Here is a 15,483-nt window from a genome sequence, read left to right as displayed (position 1 = left end):
TTAATAGTATTAATAATAATTAAATAATTTTAATTTTAATTTTAATCATAAAATTATTATTAGTGATACTATTATTATTATTAATAATAAAAATAATCACTTGATCACTAAAATTATTCGGTTCCGTGTTTACATGTTTCGGTACTAATGGACCAAAAAATATTAAAAAACCAAAGAAAATTGGAAAAAAATAATAATAATAATATATATATATATATATATATATAAACAGTCAGAAATCGTGCTTCCAATCAAAACGTGACTTCAATTAATGAGAAATGGAAGTTATGTTTAAAGTACGCACTTATTCATTCTTATAAATTTTTTAAAAAAATTACCCACTTATGTAAAAATGAGAAAAAATTATTCCTGTAAATTTTTATTACGCAAAAAAAAAAGATACATAGTAATGATTGAATACTATAGACAAAACTTATATTACAGTGTACTTACACTCGACCAAATTTAACCCAACAGTCTTTGATATATATGTGTTTGGATGATAAATTATAGTAGCTAGTAAACAAATAAACCAGAACAACCATATTTTCTAAGAACATAAGTTCGATTTCATCTCCAAGAACATAAGTTTTGTGCTGTTAAAAGTAGAAAATTAAGAGTGCCAGAAATAGAAGCATCTTCTTTGTTGTAGGTACCCAGTTTTAGGCTACACCAGATACTACTTCTTAGGCTTTGCTTCAATTTTGCATCATTTTGATTTAAAAGGAATGGCCCTCAGCACTATCTGATGGTACAAAGCAGCAAGTGCTGCCCCAATAAAAGGCCCAACCCAGAAGATCCACTGCACCAAAATAAAATCAGTTGCATAAGTTCACTAAAATCGTTTCACTTATTTGCTGCCTCTGCAATCGATAAAATAATTAACTTGGATTTTAATGACAAACAAAACAAGAAAAATTCTAAACAAATTTAAGGATGAATTTTATCTCACATGGTTATCCCAAGCTTGGTCCTTGTTGTATATAAGAGCTGCACCTAAACTTCTAGCAGGGTTTATGCCAGTCCCTGTGATAGGAATTGTAGCCAAGTGCACCAGAAAGACCGCAAAACCAATAGGCAGAGGTGCCAAAATCTAGCACATTCATGTGTGTATGATTAGATTATCATTGAACACAATGTTTCAATACATTACAAATTTGATATAGATGAATAGAAAAGATGCATTGTTAGGAAAGTGTTTGCTCACAGGAACATGCGAGTCTCTAGCATTTCTTTTGGCATCTGTGGCAGAGAAAACAGTGTAAACAAGAATAAATGTGCCAACAATCTCTGCTCCAAGTCCATCACCTTTGGAGTATCCTTTACTCAGAGTGTTAGCACCACCACCAAGCCTCTCATATTGGTTTGATTGGAATCCCTTGACCACTGCAGCACCACAGATAGCTCCTAAGCACTGCATGATCATGTAGAACACTGTCCTAGTGAGAGATAACTTGCGTGCCAAGAACAACCCAAATGTCACAGCTGGGTTAATGTGACCCCCTTCATTCACAAAGATCACAAAAACAATTACTGAAAATCAAGATCATTACTTATATAATAGTATTTAATAGACATTTAACTATTCTACTATTTTGCATGATGCATCATTAACGTAAAGATCAATCAAACATCTATATTTTTTGGTTAATGTAAAGCGATCTTGTTTTTTATTATGAGAGTAGTTCTGTCAAAATTTACAAAAGGAAAAAAATGTGGCTATGTTGCATTTTCCTAACCTGAGATACCAGCAGTGCAGTAGACAAGGGCAAAGATCATTCCACCAAATGACCAAGCAATTCCCTGGACACCAACTGTGGAGCACTTGTTGGGAGATTTTGCCACACCCATCACAGTCAAAACAGTGACATAAAGAAACAAGAATGTGGCCACAAATTCTGCTATCCCTGCCCTATAGAAAGACCATGATGTTAACTCTCTAGGCTCAAACAATGGAGCTGGAGGAGCCTCTCTATAGTCTTTGCCATCTTCAGTCTGTGCACCTGTTCCTATTGGTTGCCTCTCTCCATACCTGTTGGTTCCCACCCTCACATCTTCATCTCTCCCCTCCATTTTCAATGCAACTTCAACTACACTTTGTGCTATGTTGTAAGCTTAGGCTTGTGTCTGGTGAGTTACCACTAACCACTGAAATCTTAATATATAGTCACAAGGGTTATATGAACCTCATAGGAATGGTGTTTGTGGGATGAGCCTAGGTTGCTTTCTAGTTTGGTGACTTGTTTTTTTCATTTCTTTCCTTGAGAGCATCACTTTGCTTCTTTACCATTCCTTTTACTCTTCACGTTCAAAGCAAGTTCTCAAAACTTGGCATAGAAATGAATCATTATAGCATGGTAAATGGAACCACTGGCACATTGAAATGTGCTTGTCAATAAAAGTATCTGCCACCATAATAGTTCCTCCACGCGTATGCTTTTATATAAGCTTGGTTTAAGAAACTAAATCTCCATACAACTCACCATTCGCTTATTAATTGGTTGCTTTTTTCGTAAGGACGGTAGAATTTCAAAACAATTTTTAACATTAAAAAAAAAGTCATATAGAAGTTAAAATTTTCTAATAATAATGATATTTTAAGATTTTTTAAAATAGGTTCGAATTTTGTAATTTGAATTTTAAGCAAATGTATAAATCATAATATTAAGAATTTACTAGATTTATAAGAATTTCAAATACATCACGCATTTAAAATAATCATAAATACCTTTTATTTTTTATCTTGTTAAGATTAAATGTATCTTTATTTATCACTTTAAAGAATCAAGGAATTTTGTGGTTATAGCAACTCATGCATTATCTATCTTGGACTCTAAAAGTACAAATCTCACTTACTTCTTCCACTTTATAAATTTTCTTTAATATATATTATCAATTTATATTATTTTCACATAAATAATTAATAAGAATTTTTTAGCATTTTAAGATATTTTCAACACTATTATTTTTTAAAATTCTCTTTTAATTTGTATTCCTTTTTCTTTGTTTTTTTTTATAATTTTTAATAATTGTATTTTCTACTCGTTAACCATTAACATATATAGACCATGTTATAATTAAGAGTAGATCCACAAGATGACATAGTTACCCCCAAAATTTTGAATTTTATTTAATTTTATTTAATTTTTTGGATATCCAATAACCAAGTTAAGTTTGAAACATTCATTGATAGTTTGAGGCTTTTTAAAGAGAAAGAATCAAAGAATTGACATGTCAAATTAACTCTAGCATGTCATCAAGTTAAAAAGGCTTATTACAAAATATTTTCATAACACTAAGAATTTGGCTTATAACTTCATGCCCGAAAGAGAAAAAAACAATAGAGTTTATGTCTCATCCAAACTCGAACACAAAAAAGGAAAGGCAACATCAAATGTTAATAAAAAAAACTCTCACATCACCAAGTTGAGATCATGACTACATATTAAAGATCAATTTGGTCAAACAAACATGGATAATGCACATACAAATTTAATATAATTTTAGCCCCTACATATAAAGGTAACAAAATTGGATGATATAAACTCAGTGAAATATAGAGTTTGGGAGACTTTAAATTTTAAATCTAAATTAAATGCCTCATTTTAACCTCTTAATTCATGATTATATGAACTTAATCTGCAAAACATTATCCAATATATTAAAGAAAAAATCACTAAAAAATATTGAAATTAAATTCAGACATTTTATTCAACCCAGTATAATTTGTCACCCAAATGAGGTCAGTCCATATCGAACTGTGTATTTTATTTTGACATTTTTATAACATGTGCGAAACTAACATCACCTCTTTTAAGAGAAAAGATCCTCTCCATTTCTTCTGTCACTACACTTTTAAGACAATAAATGTCACTCTCCCTAAAGTGTATATGGTTTTCATTTTTTTTAACTTTGTGAATGGAGGAAATTTGAAAAAAGACATAAAAATAGAGAACAATAGAGAACACTACAAGAAAATGATGACATAGAAACTAATTTTAGAAACAAAAAATAATTAGTTGTTATAGTGACTAAATTAGAAACTATTTTAAAGACTAAAAAAAAAATTGGTTTCTAAATTAGTTTATATTATTGTTAAATGATTTCTAAATTGATATCTAATTAGCAACCAAGGTTTTAATTACCACTTATTTAGATTCTAAATTTGGTAGCAAAAATCTTAGTTGTTAATTAGATACCAATTTAGAACCATTTCACAATAATAGAAACTAATTTAGAAACCAAAATTTTTTAGTCTCTAAAATGATTTCTACTTTAGTCACTATACCAACTAATTAATTTTTTGTCTCTAATATTGGTTTTTATTTCATGATTTTCTTGTAGTGGAGGATATTTCCCCTTATTTAAAAAACCCTTATAAAAAAATTAAAACATATGTTTATCTTATTTTATGAGAGCTTAAATAATATAACCTAAGTTCACTTTCATTTAGAAAACCATATAGTGTATTATCCACCCAATGCATTACTTATCAAATTGAAATGAGGTAAATCAAAGTTAGTGGACATCATCTCTGGGCCAGTTTTAACCACTAGCATGCTGGGCTTTGGTTAGTGAGACAAGGCTTTCTCTTCCTGCAGCCCATACATATATCCAGAACATATGATCTTGAAGTCACTTTTATTAAGGGTAAAATGATTATTTTAGAAATTATGAGGGTGCAGATAGAAATTATTGGGGTGCAGAAAGAAAAATGCTTTTGTTCCTTTTCACAAAAATATAACTCAAGCTCTTTTTGTCAACAACTAATGAAGAACTTCCTTACCCAACCTAACTTAGACAAACACTTTTTCCCCCTGAGGCTACTTCACCTATAACATTTTCTTATGTTGTTATGAAGATATATATATATATATATATATATATATATATATATATATAAGAATTATGAAAAGCATATTTTGTAGTTGCACTATCTTCAGTATTTTGCTTTCATTTGCATACTACAAAGGTAGATATTAGGTTACAATTTGATTTTGCTATTGCTGAAAAAAAAAACAATTTAATTTTGCTTTCATCTTTCTTCTTGATTTTGTCAGACAATTAGATCAGATTAATTTGTTATCTATATTTTAAAGTCACAAATTGTTAAGATATAGTAAGAGGGTTTTGAAGTAAAATAGTCTCTAAATTTAATACGTCTACTAGTAAAACAAAAACACTACTTTTTGAAAATATGTACGCTTTCCCTTTAAAGCAAAACACCTAGCACTATATAGTTACTTTTTTTTTTCTTTCTAAATTTTAAATCATATGGCTTCTTAATAAACTAGATGCTAGTGGGTTGCAATTACTATGTCAAGTCCTTTGCACTTGTGGAATGTTGGCACAATATTCCTTCTGAGATTATTTAAATATATGTGACAAAACAATACAAAAAATATATGAAAAAGACAGAAAGATCACACCAACGAAAGTTATTATTTGGTTAATTTCCCCTAGCCCTTATGTTTTTCATATAATATATGACCTTTTTTTCATTTGGGGATTATACAATTAAAGAACAGTGGAAAAAAAAAATATAGAAGATGGAAATCCTTGGAATCCAATAAAGTGCAGTGTTGACTTCAATATTTGGAATCTCTTTAATTTGATGTAAGGAAATTGGTTTTGGTGTTGCGGCTACTTGTCTGGTTATTGATGTCTGCCACTATATGTGCAATCCACTCGTGCAATGGAAAGAGGAGAGGAGGCAAACCATGGTGGGAAGACATTGAGAGCGAAATTGGAAGAAGAAGGGAACAATCTTCACTTCACCATTCACACAACTTCCAATCATCTTTCACAAAACCCTAAACTTTTCACAAAAGAGAAACATTATATGTATTTTGAATCTTTAAATCCGGGGATTCATTTCATTTTATTTGAAACTCATTAAAATTAATATTTGAGTAGACTTTGAAACTAGGCATGAGGTTTGAAAATCGTTAAAAATGAAACTAATTTGAATTTAGCTTGTTACTATTTAGCAAATGATTCAAATATCTCAATAATTCTATTTCTATTGAATCTTACACTATGTGTGTGGATATTTCCAAACATAAGAACTTTCAAAATAGGATTTGTCTCTAATAAAGCCTTTCTGAGGAAGACAAACTTTAGTTGATTTGATATGATTTATGCAAAATAGCCAAACAAAACCTGTGACTTTAAAAATTGAATCATATCCTATTTCTAACATTTTGAAACACAATTTTGATTATAAATCAAATCAAATATTTTATGAAGACATACAAAATCTAATTTTTTGACATTCCAGACACAAATATTTTCTTTTTCTTTTCTCTGTCACTGTTTTCTACTCATCATGATCTGTGCTTTATGCCAAGTGGGATGTTCATTATCTTTGGAAAATGAAGGTAGCTTTGTCACTATTTTAATTATTTCCCTTTTGCCTTCTTTTTTTCTCTTATCTTGCTCCTAGTTTAGGGTTTGTGTATGAGACAAAGAGTGTGCATGATTACCCATCAAAGGTTGACTGCAAGCAAATATGGAAAATTCACCAACCTTCCATTAGATGATGCTTTCATGCCAAACACTTTGATTGCAAACATGACATTGATGTATATGGGAATTAGGAAAATACAATGAGTTAATAGGTATTGCCACTAAGGTAGGTAGCATCTTTGGACACACCATCAGATAGTTCCCCAGTCATGCAAGCATAAAGCAGCAGCAGCAGCAACAACAAAAGCTTGAGATGATCAAATGAGTTTAAAGCCTGCTAGCAAACGAGGTGAAATAAAAAGAATATGAAATCATAGTTGAAGCGCATGGGAAAAGTAAAGCTAAGGTTCAAGTGTTAAAGAGGAAATGAAAAGTGCATTCCATCGTTTTCTAAAATGGATATTATTATTGCTTTCAATTCTATACACTAACATGCAAATAATTTTGTCTAACTTTAAGAAGCTTCAATGAATCGAAACTCAAATTCAGTTCAGTTATGCAATATTGGGGTGATACATCATTATGATGTAATCACTCATCATACATGTGTGTATGTACAATCGAATGTATACTATTTTGCCAGATACATAGAAGCTGGATTTTGAAATATCTCAACATATATATATATAGTCTCAATTTTCTGTCAAAATAACAAGTTCATCTCTTTCAATAAAGCAGTCAACATGGAATTATAGTAAATAGTGTCCAATTCTTCACTTCTAATCAACTTTTGAGATATTTATATATATTTGAAGTTTAAAAAGAAATAACTTTTACATAAATTAACTTGTATCAACTCTCTCATAGTATTCCATTAAACTTTCACTTTAACTTATGAATAAGTTAATTTAAACATATAGATAAACTAATTTCGTTTTCTACTTTCTTTTGGGAAAAAAATTGTCCAACGTGATTGATTAAGTTAGTGACTACGAGGTTCTTCTGATGGAAGATCCAATTCTTTAAAAAAACAAAACTTCTAAAAGGGTGAATGGCACGTGGGAGGGTGAAGCAGTGTGAGGTCTTGACAGCAAGATAGAGTGGATGAGGACAGTGAGGTGAGAGTGGAGCCAGGGAGATAAGGGAGAAGAAGAAGAAGAAGAAGAAGAAGAAGAAGAGTGTTTTTTTTTGTCTTAGGAATGGGTCAATTGAGCACAAGGGTCCACCTTCAATGTCAATTTTTGATGCATCAAAATGATTTTTCCTACGAACTCTCAAGTTCTATCTTCTATGAGCTTCTACTAGCACAACTTGGTCCCTCAGGCTTCTATTTATACATCTTTCACAAAAGTCAAATTCACAACTATATTAAGATGAACTTCTGCATGGCATGTATAAAACTCTGAGAATCAAACATTATTGTGTATATATATATGCAAGTAACTATATGAATAAACAATGACAAAAGTCTTATCCAATTAACTGAAATTACTATCTTATATATCTAATTAATTGAGATCGATTACATTAATCCTATCAAATTGTTAAACTTAATTAAAATACGAATATATATATATATGTGCGCGCTTTTTAATTTTTATATACCTCCTATAATCTTAGTATAATGTCCTTCTTCATTATGAGTGATGTATATATTAATAAATCAAAATATTAATATATAGTGCAAAGGAAGTATTTTAAAAAATTATAATTTTTTTTTATAAATATATATATAAAGAAAATATTAAAGAAACTTTAACCCTTATACAAATAATAAAATATATATATATATATATATATATATGAAAACCGAAAAAACAAGATATAGAGATTATAACCTCCCCCACTTCATTTTCATTCCTACAAAAAGATTTAAAAATAGTTTGGACTTACTACCAACTTTTTATTTTTGTAATAAGCTTGCATCATCTAGTTTCTATTGGAGCTAATCAACATTAAATAATGCCAAGTCCTTCATATTTTCTACTTTCTAATTTCCTCAACCTTCTATGATCCTAAATGATAATTTGCATCCAAAACTCAGAACGGTTTAAATTTTAAATTTGAACCGTGAGTATCTCGTATCAGTTAGTTAAATCATTGTTTATTGGACCCTGTATTTACTTAATTGTAACTTCTTATTCCTTCAAGCACTTGAGCCTCTAATTGTTGTCGTTGATACATTTTCCTTTTAGGCCTAGGTGTTTCGTTGAGATCCTTTATCCATCTGCATATCTGTTTGACATGAAATTTGTATGGGTTAACAGCAACAATTTGCCGCATAAAATTAGATTGATAAAAATATATCCATCATGTGTAACTTGGCATATCTTAAGTATTTGCAGATTCAGATAAAAACATGTGAATCAACAGCTATGTCCTTGTGAAGGATATTATTTTGGTCTTATGCCATTTCTGATTTCTACTTCACTTTTGAATACTTAAATGCAGAATTTTGGGTTTAGCCACTAGTTAGAGTAATAGAAGCTTGCTTTAATTTATTTATGTTTAATCCATGCTCAAACTTTTTGCTTGAACTTAAGCGAAAATTTCTTCTTTGTCTATGTACATGTTTCTTAAAATCACATCCACGTTGTTTTCCATATAATGTTATCATTCTTGTTCAAGCTTGACATGTTAAATTGATGAAAATGTTGTGTATCGTGTTACACTACAAGAAAATCATCAAATATCACTACAAGAAAATTATGAAATAGAAACCAAATTTTAGAGACCAAAATAATTAGTTGTAATAATAACTAAATTAGAGATCATTTTAGAAACTAAAAAAAAAAAATTGGTTTCTAAATTAGTTTTTATTATTGTTAAATAGTTTCTAAATTAGTATCTAATTAGCAACCAAGGTTTTAACTACCAATTATTTGGTCTCTAAAACATTGGTTGCTAATTAGATACTAATTTAGAAACTATTTAACAATAATATAAACTAATTTAGAAACAAAAAAATATTAGTTTTTAAAATGGTTTCTAATTTAGTTACTATTGCAACTAATTATTTTGATCTCTAAAAATTGGTTTCTATTACATGATTTTCTTGTAGTGTAGAAACCAATTTTTAGAAATCAAAATAATTAGTTGCAATAGTAACTAAATTAGAAACCATTTTAGAAACTAAAAAAAATGGTTTCTTTTTTTTATCAACAAATAGCAATAAAATTAAATGAGACCAATTCAGGGATGGTTCAACCCTTATAAGCAAAATGATGCTCACAAAGTACATTTTCATCTACATATCAACCAAAAAGACCTCATACTGTCTATCCCATCTCTACCAATAATAAAAAAAATCACAAGGATCAACCCTTTATAAAAAAACTAAATTGAATGCATACATACCAAGGGTTCAAGTCACCAATCAGATAATGAGAAATTAGCTGACGGTATCTTAGATGAGACCCAGGACCAAACCTTAATCTGTGTCAGAGAGAACACTTCAGTATGATCAACCACTCCACTTTTAAATAAATAGTTATTCCTATGCATCCATATCTCACTAACCAACGCAATCCACAAGTTGCATATAATAAGATTAAGTGAAATAGGTGCACCAGAATCTTGAAATGTTCAAAATGAGACCCATGATCCATAAAATCGACTGATCTTATTCCTAAATTAGTTTATATTATTGTTGAATAGTTTCTAAATTGGTATCTAATTAACTACCAAGGATTTAACTACCAATTATTTAGTTTCTAAATTTGGTAGCAAAAACCTTGGTTGTTAATTAAATACCAATTTAGAAATTATTTAACAATAATAAAAACTAATTTAGAAACCAAAAGTTTATTTAGTCCCTAAAATGGTCTCTAATTTAGTCACTATAGCAACTAATTATTTTTTGTCTATAAAATTAGTTTCTATTTCATGATTTTCTTGTAGTGTTATGTACAATATGTTTCAAGTTAATCCATCTCTTAATTAAGTCTCAGACTAGGACAAATATCCTACAGATCAAAACTAAATGCTGACATGTTTCCTCTAGTTCTTTTGCATAGGCTACATTGCCTACATGATATAATAATTTCTTTATGAAATATATTTTCCTTAATTGCGATGTTGTTGAGTCTTGTCCTCCAAATGAAGTATTTTACATTAGGGATTGCAAATGTTTTTGTATTCTGTAGAATTTTAGAGGTAGATTTTACTGTATACATATCATCCTCGTCTCCCTTCCGTCCTCTTATTTGCCCCCAATATTTTTTGTGTTTGTGTATGTATTTTCATAAAATATTCCACCAAAAGTACTTTCCGCATAAATAATTCTCTTCTCCACTCTATATTCTATTTCCATGCTTTGTGTTCACATTTCTAAATTTTTTGCACTCCTAGACATTCAATTATTGTGTATTCTTGGGTATTTTCTAGTTAAGGATATTCCTTCTAACCATCCATAAGTCTAGAAGTTAGTGTGTGTTCCTACTCCTATATGTCATTTATTATTATTATCAAATCATTGTCTTCTCTCTTCAACTCCACATATTTCCCTCAAATCCCTCCACCAAACCAATTTAAATTTTGAATTATTAAATTGATTTATTGCTCTCTAACCCCCATATTTTGAATCCAATATATACCTCCATAAGTCTTATGTATTTTCCATTACAAATCTACATTTCCATTTTGAGATTAAAGTCTGGTTAAAAGTCTATAAGTCCTTTATGTCTAGACTTCCAAGTTCTTTGGATTTATATATTTTTGTCCAACTAACCTAGTCTATTTTCTTTTCCTCTTTACCCTTTTCCCACATAAACCTTCTTCGAATTTTATTAATCTCTTTTATTATCTTTTGGGGGGATTTAAAGAATGATAGGAAACATAGTGGGAGGGATGTAAGTAATGATTTTATTAAGCAAACTCAATTTGCAAAAGTTAATTGTGCACCCTTTTAAAGTGCTAGTATCTTTTTAATTTTCTTAGGATTTTTTCTTATTGAGATACCTAAATAGGTGAAGGGTATTTCCATTATAGAGCGGTTAAGAATCCACCATACAATTCCACTTGTTTGTTATTTACCCCAATCTCACATAGTTTACTCATGGAAAAATTGACTTTGGGTATTGAAACCGGTTCCAAACATCTTAGAACTGATTTAATAGTAATTACATTGTGAACTTTGTCTTCATTTTAGAAGTAATTTCATTTATTCTTTGTTGATAAAAAAAAAACTTAGGAATAAGGTATCATCTGCATATTGAATCATGTTTATTTCTATGTTTTTCTCATATTTTTACCCTTCTAAACATTTTAAACTTTTTGCTCGTCTTATAATTCATGTCAATCCTTCTACTGCTATCATAAAAATAAAATAAGCAAAGGGATCTCCTTACCTAATTCCTTTTGAATGTTTGATTTCATCTATGCTACTTTCATTTACCAAGATTGATATCATTGTTGGGATTAAGCAATTCGTAATCCAGTTTATCCCGTTTTTGCAAAATCCTAACATTTTCAACATGTATAGTATAAAATTCCACTTAATTGTGTAATAAGCTTTTTTTAAATATATCTTTATAATCATACATCTTTTCTTCTTATTTTTAATGATGTGCACTACCTCGTTTGCAACTAACACACTATTAAGAAGACTTCTTCTCATTAAGAATATTAATTTTATCTCATAAATTATAATCAAATTGATATAAATAAAACACTAAAACAAGTCATTTAATTGTGAATATAAGCATTTATTTATGTATATATAATATTTAAAATGACAATAACAAAATATGAAAGAAAAAATATTAAAAAAATAAATAAGGCTAAAGTATTTTATCCAAAGAGAAGGAATACATTTATCATTATAATGAATATTATTTTAAAAAATAGAACATATATCTAAATAAGAAAAAAAAAACGGTATTATCTCAAAATTATATGAAATAAAATATTTGAAAACAAAAGACATAAAAGACACTTGAATGTTATTAATTCACAACTAAAACCTAAATAAAAGAATTATTCTAATAATAAAATTTATAAATTCATGAAGGATTTTGTTACAATGATAACAAAAAGGTTTGATTGTTTCACCTACACAACAAGAACATCATCAAATAAAAATCAATTTTAGATACCAAAATAATTAGTTGCAATAGTAACTAAATTAAAGACATTTTAAAAACTAAAAAGAAATGGTTTCTAAATTAGTTTTTATTATTGTTAAATAGTTTCTAAATTGGTATTTAATTAGCTACAAGGTTTTAACTACCAATTATTTAGATTCTAAATTTGGTAGCAAAAACATTGGTTGTTAATTAGATACCAATTTAAAAACCATATAACAATAATAAAAACTAATTTAAAAAAAATTAGTCTTAAAATGGTCTCTAATTTAATCACTATAGCAACTAATTATTTTTTGTTTTTAAAATTGGTTTCTATTTCATGATTTTCTTGTAGTGTTATATAACTTCATGTAAACTTCCTAAGTCCTTCACCATTGTCTCTAATTCTAAGCCTTCAAATTTAGCAATTTTGCATACCATTTGATCTATTTGAGAGTGTGTTAAAGATTTAAATGTTGAAGGAAAAAAATAATAATACCATTTTTATTTTTAATTAATATTTTCTAATGATAATTTTTAAGAAAAAAAATGATAAACTAACAAAAAATTAATACTATATATTATTTTCATTTATAATTATCACATATATAACTCTCTTAATTTAAAACTAAAAAAATCCATAGATGTCCCCTTCCATTTTCCATCAAAACCAACTCCTGAACATACCTTTAATAATTTAATTCAATCAATAGTTGGAACAGTCCTTTAATTGAATCTGTAGTTGGCAATGGATCCTATGTGAAGGTTGGGGATGGAGGCTTATCACAGCTAAGCTTAGAGGACCCAACTAGCTCGTTATGAGTACTGTTAGCAAGAACTTCTTCCTTTCCCATATTTCTGAACAGAACCTTTCTTCCTCCTGGAAAGTTCTATAATAATTTTAGTGTAAGTTTTCATACACCATAAACGTATACAATATTTAGGGTAATTTTCTTTTCTTCTTTTGCTTCTATGTTCAGTTTTGGTTGCTTTAAATGAATAGTTTGAGAAGGATTAAAACTTATTTGACCTAAATATTTATTTATTTTTACTGTTGGCTGATGTGTTGACGCATTATCTCCAAAATTGGCCTTATCATATCAAAGTGGCACCCACCTTGTATTATGCTCCCTCAAGTAAAAAGGGTTCTTGTAATCTTCTCCTTCATGCGTCAAAGACTATACTTTGGCAAAGGCCCCTCTGCTTTGATCATAGAAAATTCTGATTTGGCTTCTGTGCCCTCCCAATAATTACACTCTTCTTTAAGGTAATGGACCCTTAACAACCTATATAACCAGTACAATACTAAGAAAGGGAAAATTGAAGTGCTACACAACACACGACTCATGCGCACATAGCCCCAAAAGAATTCAAAAGTGATCTCATTATTTACCATGACTAATCAAAATGATGGTTTAGCAGGTTGAAGCATTGAATAGACTGATGGAAAATGAAATTTGGGCATGTAGTATCCATAAAATCTTTGGAATCCTTTGGTTCCCATCGTTGGTAATTATTCCACATGTACAGCAATATGCAATAAGTACTCTCTCTCCTCAGCAAACAGATAGGGGGGCAGACCCCATTGAAGCTGCAACAAAAGTAGGATAAGGATGAGAAGCACAATTTCTTAAAGATGCTGGAATATATTAAGTTCAGATCTTGTTAATGGAGTATCTTTTAACATGCTTGTGTAAGTGTTACGACAGCATTGTGTGTGATTAACCATCATGGAGACCAAAACTCTAGCATTTACATTTTCCATCGATATTCTCATCGTCCACATCAAGAAAACACAGTTCACTTTGCTTCAATTCGCACATATACTAACCCTTTCACTTCTAGGTCTTAAATTTAAATTGAGGTTGTTATTTTGTCACAATTTCTTGATGCTGCAACAGGCAAATATAACTGATGCAGTCACAGTTATGTTATGGCCAATTTTCTAGACCTTTTGTTTAAAGAACTATGTGCTAGTAAACTTCAATAATATAGGTTGAGAGTCAAATTTTGGTTAACACACAAAAGTTCATAATCTACCAAATTACCAACCTGACAACAGTAGTTGATAATCTCCAGCAACACATTCGGAAGAAAAGATACTTGTACCTGTGCTAGTATACCCACGGGGGCTCCATGCATATTAAGAATGTCTTGCATAGACATATCCACATGGCTTGCAACCTAGCCTATATGATTATCCTACACAAATATAAGCACACAGAAAGTATATATAACCAGTACAACATACATTATCAATGAAACTATTCTAGCTGAGTAGCTTCATGTGCAGGTATAGCAATTCCACTGTTTAGCCACTTTTCATCTCATCTCAGCTAATAACCATGAATTCTGAGACAAGTACCCTTCCAATTATAACGAATGATTTTTCCAACTCTCAACACACTCAGGAGGTCATGATTTTCAAATTTTATAATTGTTTCCACAAACAAATCAGATGATTAGCCTCCACCAAGCCCAAACGCAAACTATAACTCAATTCAAAAACAAATCAAGATTTAAGTCTAGCAAAAGTTGGTGGCATTTATTAGTTAACGATGAGATATAGTAATATATATGATTCTGCGGTGCAGCAGATTACATAGAATGGACCCACTTGCTTCTTTGAGCATGCACTTTGTGACCGTTTTCTGTTAACTGTACACGATTTTTTTATGTCAGATCAATTAGCAGGAGCTCAACAAACCCCTCGAACCCTTAGGGACATTAGTTCCAATTTATAGGTACTTTTAATATATTTTTTATGATAAAAAACTTCAAATTTAGCTTTGAAAAAAATCAGAATCACACAAACTAGAAACAGAACACGTTACTGTCACGATTAATTATACTGAGATCTGTTTAGAATAGACATGTTAAAGCAAGTTATTTTGTAAGGAATAACAACATATCCAAAAGTAATTACTCTCCATAGATTAAAAGATGATATTTATAATCTATTTTAATCTCGTTTATATACCTGATCAGTAAAAGTTATTATATCTAAAAT

At 29.6% G+C, this 15,483-nt stretch overlaps 1 protein-coding gene and 1 long non-coding RNA gene across 3 annotated transcripts; both read right to left on the bottom strand.

Moving 5' to 3' along the window:
* Positions 1-347: 347 nt before the first annotated feature.
* On the bottom strand, positions 348-2,413 carry LOC137826409 (putative aquaporin PIP1-4). Its single transcript, XM_068632368.2, has 4 exons — positions 1,740-2,413; positions 1,208-1,503; positions 953-1,093; positions 348-802 (listed from the first exon to the last, which is right to left on the bottom strand). The coding sequence occupies exons 1-4, from the start codon at positions 2,071-2,073 to the stop codon at positions 710-712; spliced, it is 864 nt and encodes a 287-aa protein (XP_068488469.1). The 5' UTR covers positions 2,074-2,413; the 3' UTR covers positions 348-709.
* Positions 2,414-13,093: 10,680 nt separating this feature from the next.
* LOC150025415 (uncharacterized) lies at positions 13,094-15,149 on the bottom strand. 2 transcript variants are annotated; one of them, XR_016515091.1, is made up of 4 exons: positions 14,526-15,149; positions 13,867-14,064; positions 13,590-13,759; positions 13,094-13,353 (listed from the first exon to the last, which is right to left on the bottom strand). It is a non-coding gene; the product is annotated as an uncharacterized LOC150025415 (long non-coding RNA). The 2 variants fall into 2 exon arrangements; XR_016515090.1 differs by having other exon boundaries at positions 13,094-13,759.
* Between the last annotated feature and the right edge of the window lie 334 nt (positions 15,150-15,483).

The sequence above is a fragment of the Phaseolus vulgaris genome, chromosome 8 (assembly GCF_051622355.1).
Source record: "Phaseolus vulgaris cultivar YP4 chromosome 8, ASM5162235v1, whole genome shotgun sequence".
Taxonomy (NCBI): Eukaryota; Viridiplantae; Streptophyta; class Magnoliopsida; order Fabales; family Fabaceae; genus Phaseolus; species Phaseolus vulgaris.
The sequence above is the reverse complement of the archived record's forward strand: the minus strand, read 5'-3'. Positions and strand labels throughout refer to the sequence as shown.

Excerpts from the sequence above, each read along its gene's own strand:
- LOC137826409 (XM_068632368.2), bottom strand. The coding sequence starts at position 2,073 with ATGGAGGGGAGAGATGAAGATGTGAGGGTGGGAACCAACAGGTATGGA. Across the intron at positions 1,094-1,207 it reads CTAGAGACTCGCATGTTCCT|ATTTTGGCACCTCTGCCTAT; the intron begins GTGAGCAAACAC and ends TGAATGTGCTAG. Across the intron at positions 803-952 it reads ACCAAGCTTGGGATAACCAT|TGGATCTTCTGGGTTGGGCC; the intron begins GTGAGATAAAAT and ends ATTTTGGTGCAG.